Here is a 13,534-nt window from a genome sequence, read left to right as displayed (position 1 = left end):
CAGAAAAGCTAACGTTAAAAATTGATAATACATATGTTTTTATTTATGTAAAAAATTTAAAAGAAGTTTGTTTTTTTGAGTAATTTTATATATGAAATGTGTTCTTAGCGTCAACATATCAAATGAATCTCTTCTAATTTAATAGGGAAGCTTGATTCTCCTTCCAGTAAAAACCGCGCGATGAACTGACATTTTGAAAATCATAAAAACTTTCTCGATTAACAAGTTATGGGACATCCTTATCAATTGGTCATAAGGAGGTATGTAATTAAATACTTAGGTAGTAAATACATATGTACAAGTACGATTTCTTGGGAAGTCAAATATTTTCACCATATATATATATATATATATGATGATTTTAAAACACCTATACATAAGTTTGCACATGTCGTTTAATTTGGACAAATGAAACTGGTTAATGAATAGAGAAAATAATTAAAAACGTTTTCTTTAATATGAAATAATATTATATTTTTGATAAGAAATTGTAACTATGTATAATAACAATTACATTAGTCATACTATATATAGTATTATGAATTGCAAGTTAATATGAATTATATAAAAAGTCGGAGGATAATCGTTAAATATACATTGTGTTTTTATTTACTTTTATGCAAGAACATATTCTGACTAATTCATTTATTAGTACCTATACAACCTTTGTAAGATTCAAGGTGGACAACAGTGACTCATATTATTTCCGAAAATGGTTCGTCTGCACCTTGAAATTCTTAAGATCTGATGTATCATCATTAATATTGTAGCGACTTTACTATAGATATGAACTTCTCTGAAACCAAATTATTCAACTCCATATTTTGTATTTAAGCAATCCGTATTTAGGCATTCAATATCTTAAAAAACAAGTAATTTAATTTAATTTCGTGAATTTATGTATCACAAAGAAGCAGCATAAGTAATCATAAATTTCAAAGTAAAGTTTTAAAAATAATATTTGTAATCGTTATTTTTTTGTAAATTTCAATTTATGGAATAGCTCAGTATGGTTTTTGATTCTTGGCTTATATTACATGCATATAGTTTATTACATATGTATGTGCATATGTTTTGTAATATGTAATATGTCTTATCATTGTATATATCTTTTAATACTATTATGTTTAATGTCCTTAGTATTAAATGTATGAATAATTTACATATCTTTATTTCCTGAATGTATCATTTTATTGTTTGAAATAGTACGTAGAAGTATAAATATCTATAAAAGAATATAAAAGATAATTATGGTAATAATAAAAATAATTTTGCGAAAACTAAGAAATGACAATTTGCAGAGGACGCTACTGTTTTATATATTCTAAGTTCACTGTTGAGCATCAACCTAAAAAGTTGTAAATACACAATTCGTAGTTGTTTGGAACAAAATTGATTTTTCAATATGACAATTTATATATAAAATTGCTGGTAAATTTATAATAGAAATGTGAATTGTATTATGTAAAAACATTGGAATGTTTTGGTAAAACATCAAGTCTAGATATTATTTTACGCATTTCGACTTTCTAGTGAAAGTGTAAATATGTTTCCTTAATTAAATTGCAAATTATCAAATATAATTAAATCTAGAAAAAGGCACTTTCGTATTCTTTCGTTTCTAAATAAATAAATAAAAAATAAGTTTATGTATACAATACTGCAAATTTAGTTTTGTTTGTAAACAGATCAGCATATACATTCGTTGTTTGATTAGAAAGTAAAAAAAATTGCATTCAGAAAAATATTTCGAGCGATATGCATAAATTATTATTTTTGATATAAAATATTTAGAAACTAAACTTTTGCGAAAGTTGCATTTTTTTTTTTATAAAATATAGAAACTATGGTAAGTTTTAAATTCTAAATAAAGAATAGAAATATAATGTTAATCTATGAAAAACTTTTGTAAGTATACATATAGTAATTTTATTTATTTTTTGTTTTACAGACAAATATTTATAATGATTTTGTATTTAATATACATAGTATAAAATATTTTAGAAAATAACGTGAAATATATTATAATCAATAATTATTTTAATATCATATGATAAATATGTAGCAGATATAAGTGTAAATCTGAGATAGGTTATTAAAAAATAGAAATGTTATATCAGTCTTTTAAAATCAAATAAGGATGGTTGTTCTTATGTGCACCTTGTGAATGTTCTTTTTATAGACAAAGTTTGACCTCCTTGTCTTCAATATCTATTGCATTTAAGTGCCAGCTGTTTCTCAGTGCTGATCATGCTACAACAAAATAGTTAAATCAAAAATTAATCATGCCAGATAGGTATATTTTTCATATATTTATAAAACATTTTAATCACATAGTAAAGAATCTATGATAATTATATGAATTCCTATATTTATTATCTAATTATAAAATATCTGTTTATTAAGAAAACTACTTTTGGAGGCAAATTTAAATTTTACGAGGTGGAATAATAAAATATTTCTTTTCTACAATATATCTGATTTAAGGAAATATTATTCAACACATTTATTTTTTAATTTTATTTCTAAAGACAAGATTATTATGATAATTATATATTGAATTATATGAAACAAATCTTCTATTATTTATATTGCTCAAAACAAATTTACATGTTTTTAAATATTGTTAAATATATGCTAAATGTACATATTTTGTTAGTAATAAAATTTTAGTTAGTGCTGGAGTAATGTGGGCTATAACTCTTTGCTGCCTCTTTATTAGTTGTAAACTTCCATATTCAATGGCATTGTTAGATTTTATTTCTAGTATTTTGTTTTAGTCAGTGTACCTTTGCATAATCTGAGATCTGTAGTGTTATTTATATAACTGTTTATTAATTTTAATACATTAATTATAATTTTATATGTAATGATTACTGTGTGTTATATATCCTATCTATTTATTAATCAAATGGTGAATATTAAGTATAATATTTAACAGTAAATAATTAATATTGTTTTATTGCTTATATTTTACAATGTGCATTGTTTTTTATTATTTGTTATGTTATTTATTGCTATAGACTAATGGTATTTTCAAAACATTTATGAGTTTGTATGTGTGTTATCACAATTAATTTTTAATAATACATATTATATAGGAATAAAAAAATGGAAAACAATGAAGAACAAAAATCCAATATCAATGAAGCTAGCACATCTGTACCTGTAGATTGTAAATCTGATTCTCATCTTGAGACAGAAGAAGAAAATGCAAAGGGGTAATTTATTAGTTTTTTAGTTAAAATATAATATGATTATTTTCCTAATTTATTCATCAATAAATATGTTCAGATTTTATATTAATACTTTTCGCTATTAAATGTGTATCACACAGGCAAAAAACACCAAATTTTGGGGTAGGTGGATTAATAGGAGCATCACCACCAAAATTTGTTTCTCTCGAAGAAATCATAAATGCTGCAAATGGCATGAAAAATATGGCATTAGCACATGAAATTGCGGTGGATAAAAATTTTCAGTTACAAAAACTTGAACCTGATGATGGCACAATTCACAGAAAAGTAAAGGAAATTATGCATAAAGCTTTTTGGAATTTATTAGCAGAGCAATTAGATGAAGATCCTCCAAATTATACACAAGCGTTGGTTTTACTAAAGGAAATTAAAGAAGTAGTATATTTATATGGATTTTATGAAATAATGTATGATTTCTGTATTTACATATGTTCAATAATCTTTCTTTCTTATAGACATTAGATGAACTAGTATTACCACATCATGCAAAAATTCGAGAAAATTTAAAAGAAGTACTTGATGTGGATTTAATTAAACAGCAAGCAGAAAACGGTGTTTTAGACTTCCATCATTATGCACAATATGTGATATCCATTATGAGTAAAGTTTGTGCACCAGTAAGAGACGAGAAGATTCGAGAACTTAGTCAAGAAACACATGTTATTGAAATATTCAAAGGAATAATGGAAGTACTGCAATTAATGCGACTTGATTTGGCAAATTTTACCATTACTATGATGAGACCAAATATAGTTGCTTCAAGTATTGAATACGAGAAAGCCAAATTCGCTGAATTCTTAAAAGTTAATACAAATGGTCTACAATTTACAGAAAAATGGTTGTTGAGGCATTTTGATCCAACAAATATTATGAGCAGTTCATCTGACATTAATGCAGCTCGTCAGCTTACCCATTGTCTTTTAACTGAAGCGTATCTTGATCTTCTAGAATGGGATTTTAATCCAGATGCAGAAGTACATATGCAAATATTTGTGTTAATAATATAGTCAATCCTCGGTTATTTGAGTTAATAATAATACAAATTTTATTGCCATCTGTTTTACAGACTTTGATGCTTGATCAAAGTAGATTACTGGAATTGCGTGATAAGACCAGCAGATTAAGCATTATAGGATCTGTAATATTGCTAGTAAATAATACAGTAGGTGCACCAATTCATGGTGTATCGAATTTTAAGAAGAATATTAAACAACATCTTAATGTGTTGTTAGATTCTGTACATTCAAATAAGTATGTACATAATAACATTTGACATATATATATAAGTAGTCATAAATTAAATTTTTCATATTAACTATTAATAGGGATTTGGAAACTGTAATGCCAAATATTGTATTACAAGTAAAAACAGACCTAAAAACGACATTGCAAGAAATTAATGCTGCTTCCTTATCTCCAGAGATAGAAACATTATTAGAAGGACAGATATTGGATCTCATCAATCCAGAACATAAAATAAGGCATCTTATAAGTAAATATTGTATGGGATCTATAAAATTTATTTTACATCTTATTTATTTTGTATACCTTTTTTAGATTTAAGAATTCGGCAATTTTTACAAAAAATAATATTGTCTCAATCTACGGCACCACAACAAGTTCCACCTGGACTTTCATCACTACAAGAAGAATTAACAGCTATAGTAGCTCAATTTTTGATACTTATTTCTCATAATCGAAGTGTATTTGGAGAATATTATCAAGAAATCATTACTAATGCACTTATTAAAAAAGAAACTGAAAGTAATAAAGATATGAGTGCAATTCATACCATGGACTTGTAAAGCAATTGAGATTTTAAATCGAGTTTTGTAAGGGAAACATATTTATGTGTTCATAAAATAGCACATTAATTAAAAAAATAAGTGACATATATATCTTAAAGTAACAATTTATTTGTTTTCATACGTTAAGTTTTCTAACAAAAAAAGAAAATAAAGAATATATATTAAAAACATAAAAACAAAAACGTTATACAGAAAAAGTTCTGATATTGATGTAAGTTATAAATGACACAATTAATTGTATGAGTGAAAAATACTTATAAAAAGGCAAAAACAATTTTCACATATATTGCAAATAGTAATTATTTGTTTTTAACTATATGTAATCACTATTTTACATACAAGTTAACTGTAACTTAATCTTTACTTTGTAGTTGCATATTATGATGAGCTGCAACTTATTTTTTATATTTGATGCTTTAACATGATTTCCAAATGTTATTTTAAATATTGTATTCAAAATTTATAATGAAAAAATATGTAACATATATTTGTATATACACGCAAAAATTAAATTAATTCATAATTAAATTTTATTGCATTTTTTGAAATAACAAATCATTTTAAGTTTAAATATCAAGTTTATTACATCAAATGTAATTCATAAATTGCTATATGGATTTTGATATATATACAACATTCTATTTTTTTTATAAAAACACATATCTCCGTATTTTTATTAGAAAACTTATATTATAACTTATATTTATTGTATATTATACAAATTGTTTTTGAATATCAAGCAACAAACGTTCACTGCTGAAATATAAGTTCTTTATAACCATAATAATATATATTTATTTACACGATCCTATTACACAAAGATATTTTCTAAAACTTTTCCAAAAAAATGTTGAACAAATTCGAAATATATGGTTGAACCATTCTATAGAATTTTGAGATATGTTTTGCAAAAATCATCATGTTAGTTCAAAACGATATTACTTCCAAAACAACGATGAAAAATTGTCAGACAACACAAGATTTGTGACCACAACATTAGGCTACACATATATATAAAAGCAGGATGATCTTAAGCTAAAATGATCTTGCTTCAACATGATCTTGAATTTATAGGACTGTTACAAGTATCTCAGGGGTTACGAGATCTTGAAGATGTAGACTCAGGAAATAAATATGAATCTATATTAATCTAGATATGGGTAAAGTTATAAAATATGTATAATTCGTTAATACTTACTTGTAACGTGTTTTTAATAATAACTCTTTATATTAAAATGTTATGAATCTTTGAATTCTTTTCTATGTTTACTGTTACATTTGTGTATTTGTGATCAAAGTAATATGATTCTCAAATACAGAAATGTGTTGCTTCTTTACAAAATATTTAAAACCTAGAAATTGTGTTAGATCAATAAGGGATTATAATATCACACAACTGATCTACATATATATTTATTAATATATATAAAATACCTATAAATAAATGAAGCAATTCCTTATTAGGGGAAAATAGATTTTGAAGTATTTTTAACAATTCCTCCAGATTGCCTGTTCTTGTATAGTCCTGTATCATTTTCGCAAATATTTTATAATCAGCTTCTGATAAAGATCGTTTTACCTAAGAAATGTATTATATGCGAAGTTATTGCAATATAAATTTCTTGTTAATTAAATTTTTATTCATTATGTATATTTATAATTATTCATAATTAGTTATAATTGCAGATGATTACTTACTTCTTTTAAATATGCTTTGCCCAAAGCTTTTTTATCAGTTTCTTCATTATTAGTTTCTTCAAATATTTGTTGAGAATATGTTGTATTGTCTGAATGATCTCTATTTATGCATGAAGAAGTTGAAGCACCAGATAAATGTTCATTAAATTCTATTGGTAACATCTTTATTTTCCTTTTTTTTGTGGCAGGTTCACTGCTATTTTTTGTTAGTTCACAAGTGGTATAATCACTTCTTAATTTACAATTACTAAAATTAATTACAGGCTTTGATTCTGTTTCCAAAAGTTCAAACAAGTTTCTTTTTTGTGTTTCAACCGATTGTTTACTTTTCTCATCTTTCTTAGTATAAGAATCAATATTGAAGATATCTTTAGTTGAAGGGGTTTCAATTTTTTGCTTCAAAGTAGCTTTTCCGGTGCGAGACACGGTTGTATCAAATGATGCTGATATTGCTGGTAATGAAACATAACTACTTGTACATTGTATACCAGGTATATTCGGTTGTGGAAACTGAAAATAATTATAAGATAACAATATTTAAGTACGTTTCCTCTTTTATAAAATTAAACTTACAGTGTGTCCTGCATATCTGAAAAAATCTTTTAGCTCTTTCATAATAATACCAAAAGAGGTAAAATTTTTTATATGAGGTCTGAGCCAAGCAGACAAATGTTTCTTAAAACTTGGATTATCAAATCGACAGTCACAAAGAATTATAGCTCCATAATCATTTTTATGACGTATTATGCGGCCAATGGCTTGGTTAACAGCTCGTGATGCTTCAAGCTGGTACCATTGTTGACCAGACAAAGCCTGAAGAGAAATAAGATGCATAAAATTAACATACTTGATGAATGTTTAATATCTCAATTCTAATTACCTCTTTATTTTGTTTTTTCATTTCTTCTAAATACCGTTGTTTTAATATAACTCTCGGATCTTTTAAAGGTGGAAATGGAAGACCTGTAATTAATACAGCTCTTCCATTTGCATTAGCAAAATCAAGCCCTTCACTCACTTTACCCCTACAAACTGCCATAAAAATAGCACCTTTGCAAGAGGGATCTTTAATTTTTTCGTAATACTCATTCATAACATTTATAAAACCATCTCTGTACTGAGGTTCCACATATATAGGCTGATAAATATAAATAAATAAGTTTTACTATCTTAGTTATAATATATAGCTGTAATCATTTGAATATTATTGAAATTAAAATTAATTAAAGATAATTACTTTACGATCTGCAATTTTAGTCCACAAACCTGTAGTTTGCCATTCTTCTTTACACTTTTTCATTATTGGGTATGAAGGAAAGAAAACTAATAGACCATGAGGAATAATACAACTAAAGTTAAGCACTGTTCGCCCAAGAGATGCTATATATTTTGGATCATTTCTAAAACACAAATTATGTTTTTTACATGATGTATTATGAAAGGGATTATATATTACATACAATATATTTAATAAAAATACCTTGTATTAAAAGAAGAATTTAATGAATAACCATCCGGTCCTTGACTAAGGACACCGACACAAATTTGATCTCCTTTCACAATATGCGGATTTTCTAATTGAAGTTCAATTGGTATTCCAAGTTCAGATATGAAAGGTTTCAAAGGAGATAATGTACCACTTGTTAATATTATTGAACGCACACCTTGGTCCATTAGTTGTTGCATACTTGATTATTGTAATTAATATACGAATACATCAATATAGTCTATTTAAAATTAAATGCAATAATAAAAGAAAAATTTACCTAAATCCAGGACTAAAACACCAATAACTGATAACTTTGCCTTCATTCTTTTTAAGTATTTTTTTTGTTTCCCAAACTTCATTTTGTTTTGTTTTTTTCTGTTCTTCTAATTGAATATACACTTTATAACATTGTTTGATTTTTTCTCTATAGCGTGGACTATTACCACTGCTAAATACAGTTTTTAATAGGTCACTGAATTTCTGAAGTGCATGACCTTTTCTTGTAAATGGAGAAGTGCTTGTAGTTGTTAAATAAAAAGCAATTTTCTCCAACTTTTCTATTACAAGTTGTTCTCTGCCATGAGTTAACTGTTGAATATATTTATTATTTTTATCTACTTTACACAATTATACAAATTAGAAAATATTAATTATGTACTTGTGCCTTTCCTAGTAATTCAAAAATGTATCCACCAGGAAATGTATCTCCCTCATTGCGTTTTAGGATTTCTATAGCATCAATAGCTTTTTCTAATTCCAGAAACATAGCTTTTAAAATACATAAGTCATCCGCAGTAAAATCTTTTACAATATTTCCTGAATTTTCCATTGAAAAATCATTTTCTTGTTCAATATTACTAGCCATATCTTCCATTACAGCTGTTATTTCATCAATGCACATTGCAATATCTGTACTACATATCTACAGAAATTTTATGTAGAATAATTTCTATATATATTTTACCAACTTAATTTTACTCAATTTTTCTTACATTGATAATAATTGATATTAAATATAAATTAATTTAATACCTGTAATGATGCCGCTTCTTCACATGTTTTCTCAATATTGTGTGCTTCATCTAAGAGAATAATATTATTTTGGATATCTATGCCTTGTGTCTTCCGTGATTTTGAATCCAGTAAGTAATTATATGGCATAAAGGTAATATCTGCATTCTGTTTAAGTTCCCTGGACAAAAAGTATGGACAACATTTAAATTTTTGTCCAACTTTTACTAAGTCTTCTATATCAAGTACTTCTTGTTTAAAAAGAGGATCATCTTTCCTAAAACATATATTTTTTCATCAATACTTTTCGCTAACAAAAAAATTTATCAAATTTATCAAATATTAATGTTACAGTCTTTTTACCTGCTTTCAACATTATTGTAATAGAAACATGTCCTAGATTTGATTTTAGAATGACACATATATATTTTGTTTGAACTACTAGTTTCTTTGGAAACTTCTGGATGAATACAAAGCTGATCTCGAGATCCCAAAACAGCTGTGCTTACATGTTTATAGGAAGTTCTTTTTAATTCTTGCATCGCTTGCGAAAGTTGGGAATGAGTTCTAGATGCATAGATAATTTTTGGTGGTGCCCAACCTAAATTACTAGTAGGCTCAGAATCTCCTGTTCCTTCTTTAAGTCCATTACTCAATTGTTTAAAAAAATGTCCACCAAAATCAGGCTTCTCTATTGCACCTATTAATGATTGTGCTTGTAACTGAGCTTTCTTTGTTAATAACCAACTTAAAGAAGAACACAGAAGACTGAGTGTTTTCCCCGTACCTATAACATTTCTATGAATTAGTTTTAATATTCCTTAACTAATATATAATAATAAAAAAAGTGAATAATACCAGTTGGAGATTCCAAAACACCATTTTTACCGTTTTGAAGACATTCTATCACTTTTACCATATATTCTTCTTGTATCGAATATGGTTTAAAAGGAAAATTTACAATAACGTTATTAATTGTCACGTCTGGCATTGCAACGTTATAAATTTTATGCAATATACACAAAAATTAAGATTTTCATAACATAAGAAATGTGAATCTCTCAATTAGCATTTATAGAAACATGAAGATCACATTCCCGCCAAATTCTGAGTTACTTTAATTTTAAATTATATACACCATTAAAGTATTTACTTATATAGATATGTATATATAAGCATTAACTGGAACTAAGTATACAATTTATATTTGTTCTGATACATATCTATTACATATAATTAACTTTTCTTTCTAAAATTGTAATAGAAAGAAAATAATAGGAAATATATATTTCGTTTATTAGATTTCAAAAAAAGAAAATATATATGTGATAAGGGTATATAATAAGTATTTTATTTTCGATTTATCAGCTAGTTTATTTTGTATAAAAATTTATTTTCAAGTATTAAGAACACCTATAAGTGGAATATATATTAAATCTTTTGCTAAGTAGTAAAGGCTCAAGATTAGGTCATTCGCATCAATGGCATCAGTCGAATGTCAGCTGATTTCATGTTTGACCAACTACTGTAAGAGTAGGTAATTCTTAATTTTTCTTCAGGTTAGTATACTTCTATCATCTTTCATTTTTTGGTTTCTTGCAGCAGGTATAAATTATTATATATCAGTGTTGTTGTAGCATTCGAATCTATAAAAATGAATAACATATTAAAATTTATTAGTTAGAAAGATTTAATATTTGTCTTTTAAAGAGTAATGACCATTGGTTATTGACCTTTAAAATAAATTACCGAAGTCCATTCAACATTCCTGCATTTAAAACATGCGCACCACATACGACATAATAAATATGTATTCGAAATAAGTTTTTGACAGTGATAAAATATGTATCTATTGAATACATTTGCGTCTTCTTAAAGATTTTAAAAATAAAGATTAATAGGGAGAAAAGATCGGAATACAATTTTTATATAAAATTTACTTTTATCAAATGAAATATTTCATGTAAAAATAAAGATAATATAAAACTTAAATCTGAAATTCTGTGATCTGAATATTCTGTATGTTCAGATAAGTTCTTTGCCATAACGATATCTCTGCATATATACTCGCATAAATATATTATCGAGAACTGATAAAACTATACTGTGCATATTTATATAATTAATTGAGATGTTAGTCATATTATTGAAGAATTATATTTCATTTTTATAAATTATTTAAATTTTTTCGATATATATTTTCCGATATATATTGTGTCTACAATTTTATAATTTTTTCAGTGTTCAATTACAACATAATTGTAAAATGCGTTTAGTAATTTGTGATACAGTGGATTATGTGGCAGAATGGTCTGCTAAGTATGTTTTAAAAAGAATTAATGATTTTCAACCAAATGAAAACAAATATTTTGTTCTTGGTCTTCCAACGGGTATGTATTAATATATATATTATTATCTCTCATGTATTACAAATAGAAAAGAAAAAGAAAAAGGGAGAGAAATATTTAATGTATGTCCATTAGCAACAATTGTGGGAAATAAATTTACAATGGTTGATTATCATCTTTAGGTGGTACTCCTTTAGGGATGTACAGAAAACTTATAGAATACTATAAAGCAGGAAAAATTTCCTTCAAGTATGTAAAAACCTTTAATATGGATGAATATGTTGATTTGCCCAGGGACCATCCAGAATCTTATCATTACTATATGTATAATAATTTCTTTAAACATATAGATATAGATCCACAAAATGTACACATTCTTGATGGTAATGCACCTGATCTTATAAAGGAATGTGATGATTTTGAAATTAAGATTAAAGAAGCTGGTGGTATTGAATTGTTTATTGGTGGTATGTAATTTGTAATATAACAAATAAATTCATATAAAAAATTAGTTGGATACAAAACAAAATGTTGTGTTTCAGGTATTGGCCCAGATGGTCATATAGCTTTCAACGAACCAGGTTCATCTTTAGCATCACGTACAAGAGTAAAAACTTTGGCACAAGATACGTTAGAAGCTAACGCGAGATTCTTTGGAAATGATATTTCTAAAGTTCCTAATCAAGCATTGACTGTTGGTGTTGGCACAGTGATGGATGCCAAAGAAGTAATGATTCTTATCACAGGATCTCATAAAGCATTTGCTCTTTACAAAGCGATAGAAGAAGGAATTAATCATATGTGGACTGTATCAGCTTTTCAACAACATCCCCGTACAATAATTATTTGTGATGAGGATGCAACTCTAGAATTACGTGTGAAGACAGTCAAATATTTCAAGGTATAAAATATAAATTTCCTATAATTTTAAAAACTTTTGTTTAAAATATTTGAAAAGCGAACATTTTAGAGATATTTGTATTTTAATTGGAACTTAATTCATAACTTTTGAATTTGTATGATATATGTAGGCTCTCAGTGCTACACATCAAAAATTGATTGAAGAAGATGGAGATGCAATCCTTCGTCGTTCAATACAAAACAGTTAAAATGGTACTTATATTTTTTAATATTGCATAAATATGGATTACACATCTGTATTTTTGTTTTCTGTTTCTTTTTAAATTAGAGCAAATTGAGAATTCTGTACTCATTATTTTGTTGTTTATTACAAAAGCATTACATCTTTTCTTTATGTTGTTTATATAATTAATCTACATTAATAATGTCCATTAATTGTTTAATAATATTTAACAGTTTAATAATAATTTATTAATGGTATTGTATTATGGAATATTACTTGTAATGTTATAATTTCATTATATAGTGAGTTATCTGAAAAAGTTATTATAAATCGTTTTTGTTGTTATGATAAATTGTAAAATGTGTTATTTTTACAGAATTTATGGAATATTCACAGCAAACTAATTGATGAAAATGGAAAAATATCGATTGAAAATAATATAAGATATTGTTATACATATATGAAAATGTATAAAGTCTCGCATAAAAAGAATTTCGATGAATGTGACGAACTTTATATGGTGTACGTGTACATTATACGAAACAATTGATATGAAAACTTTATATGATATATACACATTTGTTTCAATAAAGCACGAGTTATAGTATTGTTATTGTTTCATATTTTTGTATCAGTATATTTTTTCATAAATAAACTTATGCTTTTTGTCACAAAATTTTTATCATATACTTACCTTTTCATTCTGTGAAATGAACTGTAATATAATTAAAAGAATACTTCTAATTAACAAGTGTGTCTAAACGTGTAAAAGGAAAACTTAAACCTTAAATAAAATAATTTTTAAGACGTTACACGAATAAAAAAAATTTACAAAGAAA

At 25.9% G+C, this 13,534-nt stretch overlaps 3 protein-coding genes across 19 annotated transcripts in view; 2 read left to right on the top strand and 1 right to left on the bottom strand.

Annotated features, from left to right (window-relative positions):
* Positions 1-13,371, top strand: part of LOC126915606 (glucosamine-6-phosphate isomerase) — a 33,929-nt gene extending 20,558 nt beyond the window's left edge. Inside the window, exons 1-6 of one of the 5 annotated variants that reach the window (XM_050720431.1) lie at positions 10,669-10,822; positions 11,505-11,653; positions 11,794-12,078; positions 12,154-12,512; positions 12,643-12,724; positions 13,072-13,371. In XM_050720431.1, the coding sequence (XP_050576388.1) occupies positions 11,530-11,653; positions 11,794-12,078; positions 12,154-12,512; positions 12,643-12,720 (846 nt within the window). In that variant the 5' untranslated portion in view covers positions 10,669-10,822; positions 11,505-11,529 and the 3' untranslated portion in view covers positions 12,721-12,724; positions 13,072-13,371. Of the gene's footprint in view, positions 1-10,668; positions 10,823-10,849; positions 10,869-10,898; positions 11,397-11,504; positions 11,654-11,793; positions 12,079-12,153; positions 12,513-12,642; positions 12,725-13,071 lie in introns of those variants that run through there. The other 4 variants (XM_050720434.1, XM_050720433.1, XM_050720432.1 and 1 more) reach the window with 4 other exon arrangements.
* LOC126915591 (T-complex protein 11-like protein 1) lies at positions 214-5,593 on the top strand. Of its 11 annotated transcripts, none has more exons than XM_050720404.1 (8): positions 1,298-1,431; positions 2,183-2,296; positions 3,102-3,221; positions 3,338-3,632; positions 3,713-4,231; positions 4,324-4,508; positions 4,583-4,749; positions 4,815-5,593. In XM_050720404.1, the coding sequence occupies exons 2-8, from the start codon at positions 2,286-2,288 to the stop codon at positions 5,060-5,062; spliced, it is 1,545 nt and encodes a 514-aa protein (XP_050576361.1). In that variant the 5' UTR covers positions 1,298-1,431; positions 2,183-2,285; the 3' UTR covers positions 5,063-5,593. The 11 variants fall into 11 exon arrangements, with proteins under 11 accessions (XP_050576356.1, XP_050576365.1, XP_050576361.1 ...); XM_050720402.1 differs by having other exon boundaries at positions 1,323-1,486; XM_050720400.1 differs by having other exon boundaries at positions 1,323-1,540.
* Positions 5,736-10,440, bottom strand: LOC126915583 (regulator of telomere elongation helicase 1 homolog). 3 transcript variants are annotated; one of them, XR_007710262.1, is made up of 13 exons: positions 10,122-10,440; positions 9,627-10,050; positions 9,285-9,540; positions 8,911-9,174; positions 8,530-8,840; positions 8,244-8,450; positions 8,001-8,163; positions 7,644-7,901; positions 7,337-7,576; positions 6,764-7,273; positions 6,500-6,644; positions 6,264-6,417; positions 5,736-6,205 (listed from the first exon to the last, which is right to left on the bottom strand). XR_007710262.1 is itself a non-coding variant. In XM_050720372.1 (12 exons), the coding sequence occupies exons 1-12, from the start codon at positions 10,252-10,254 to the stop codon at positions 6,338-6,340; spliced, it is 2,991 nt and encodes a 996-aa protein (XP_050576329.1). In that variant the 5' UTR covers positions 10,255-10,440; the 3' UTR covers positions 5,736-6,337. The 3 variants fall into 3 exon arrangements, 1 of the variants encoding a protein (XP_050576329.1); XR_007710263.1 differs by having other exon boundaries at positions 5,736-6,185; XM_050720372.1 differs by having other exon boundaries at positions 5,736-6,417.
* Positions 13,372-13,534: the final 163 nt, after the last annotated feature.

This window comes from Bombus affinis, chromosome 4, assembly GCF_024516045.1.
Source record: "Bombus affinis isolate iyBomAffi1 chromosome 4, iyBomAffi1.2, whole genome shotgun sequence".
NCBI classification, from domain to species: domain Eukaryota; kingdom Metazoa; phylum Arthropoda; class Insecta; order Hymenoptera; family Apidae; genus Bombus; species Bombus affinis.
Note: the sequence above shows the minus strand (reverse complement) of the source record. Positions and strands in the feature narration are given on the sequence as shown.

What these genes read in the sequence shown, in the direction of transcription:
- LOC126915591 (XM_050720399.1), top strand. Translation starts at nt 229, where the DNA reads ATGGGACATCCTTATCAATTGGTCATAAGGAG. An exon ending in ATTTTAATCCAGATGCAGAA is followed by an intron (nt 4,232 to 4,323) that starts GTACATATGCAA and finishes TCTGTTTTACAG; the next exon opens with ACTTTGATGCTTGATCAAAG. An exon ending in TAAAATAAGGCATCTTATAA is followed by an intron (nt 4,750 to 4,814) that starts GTAAATATTGTA and finishes TACCTTTTTTAG; the next exon opens with ATTTAAGAATTCGGCAATTT.
- LOC126915583 (XM_050720372.1), bottom strand. Translation starts at nt 10,254, where the DNA reads ATGCCAGACGTGACAATTAATAACGTTATTGTAAATTTTCCTTTTAAA. An exon ending in AAGAAGCGGCATCATTACAG is followed by an intron (nt 9,175 to 9,284) that starts GTATTAAATTAA and finishes AAATTTCTGTAG; the next exon opens with ATATGTAGTACAGATATTGC. An exon ending in ATTGCTTCATTTATTTATAG is followed by an intron (nt 6,418 to 6,499) that starts GTATTTTATATA and finishes CACAATTTCTAG; the next exon opens with GTTTTAAATATTTTGTAAAG.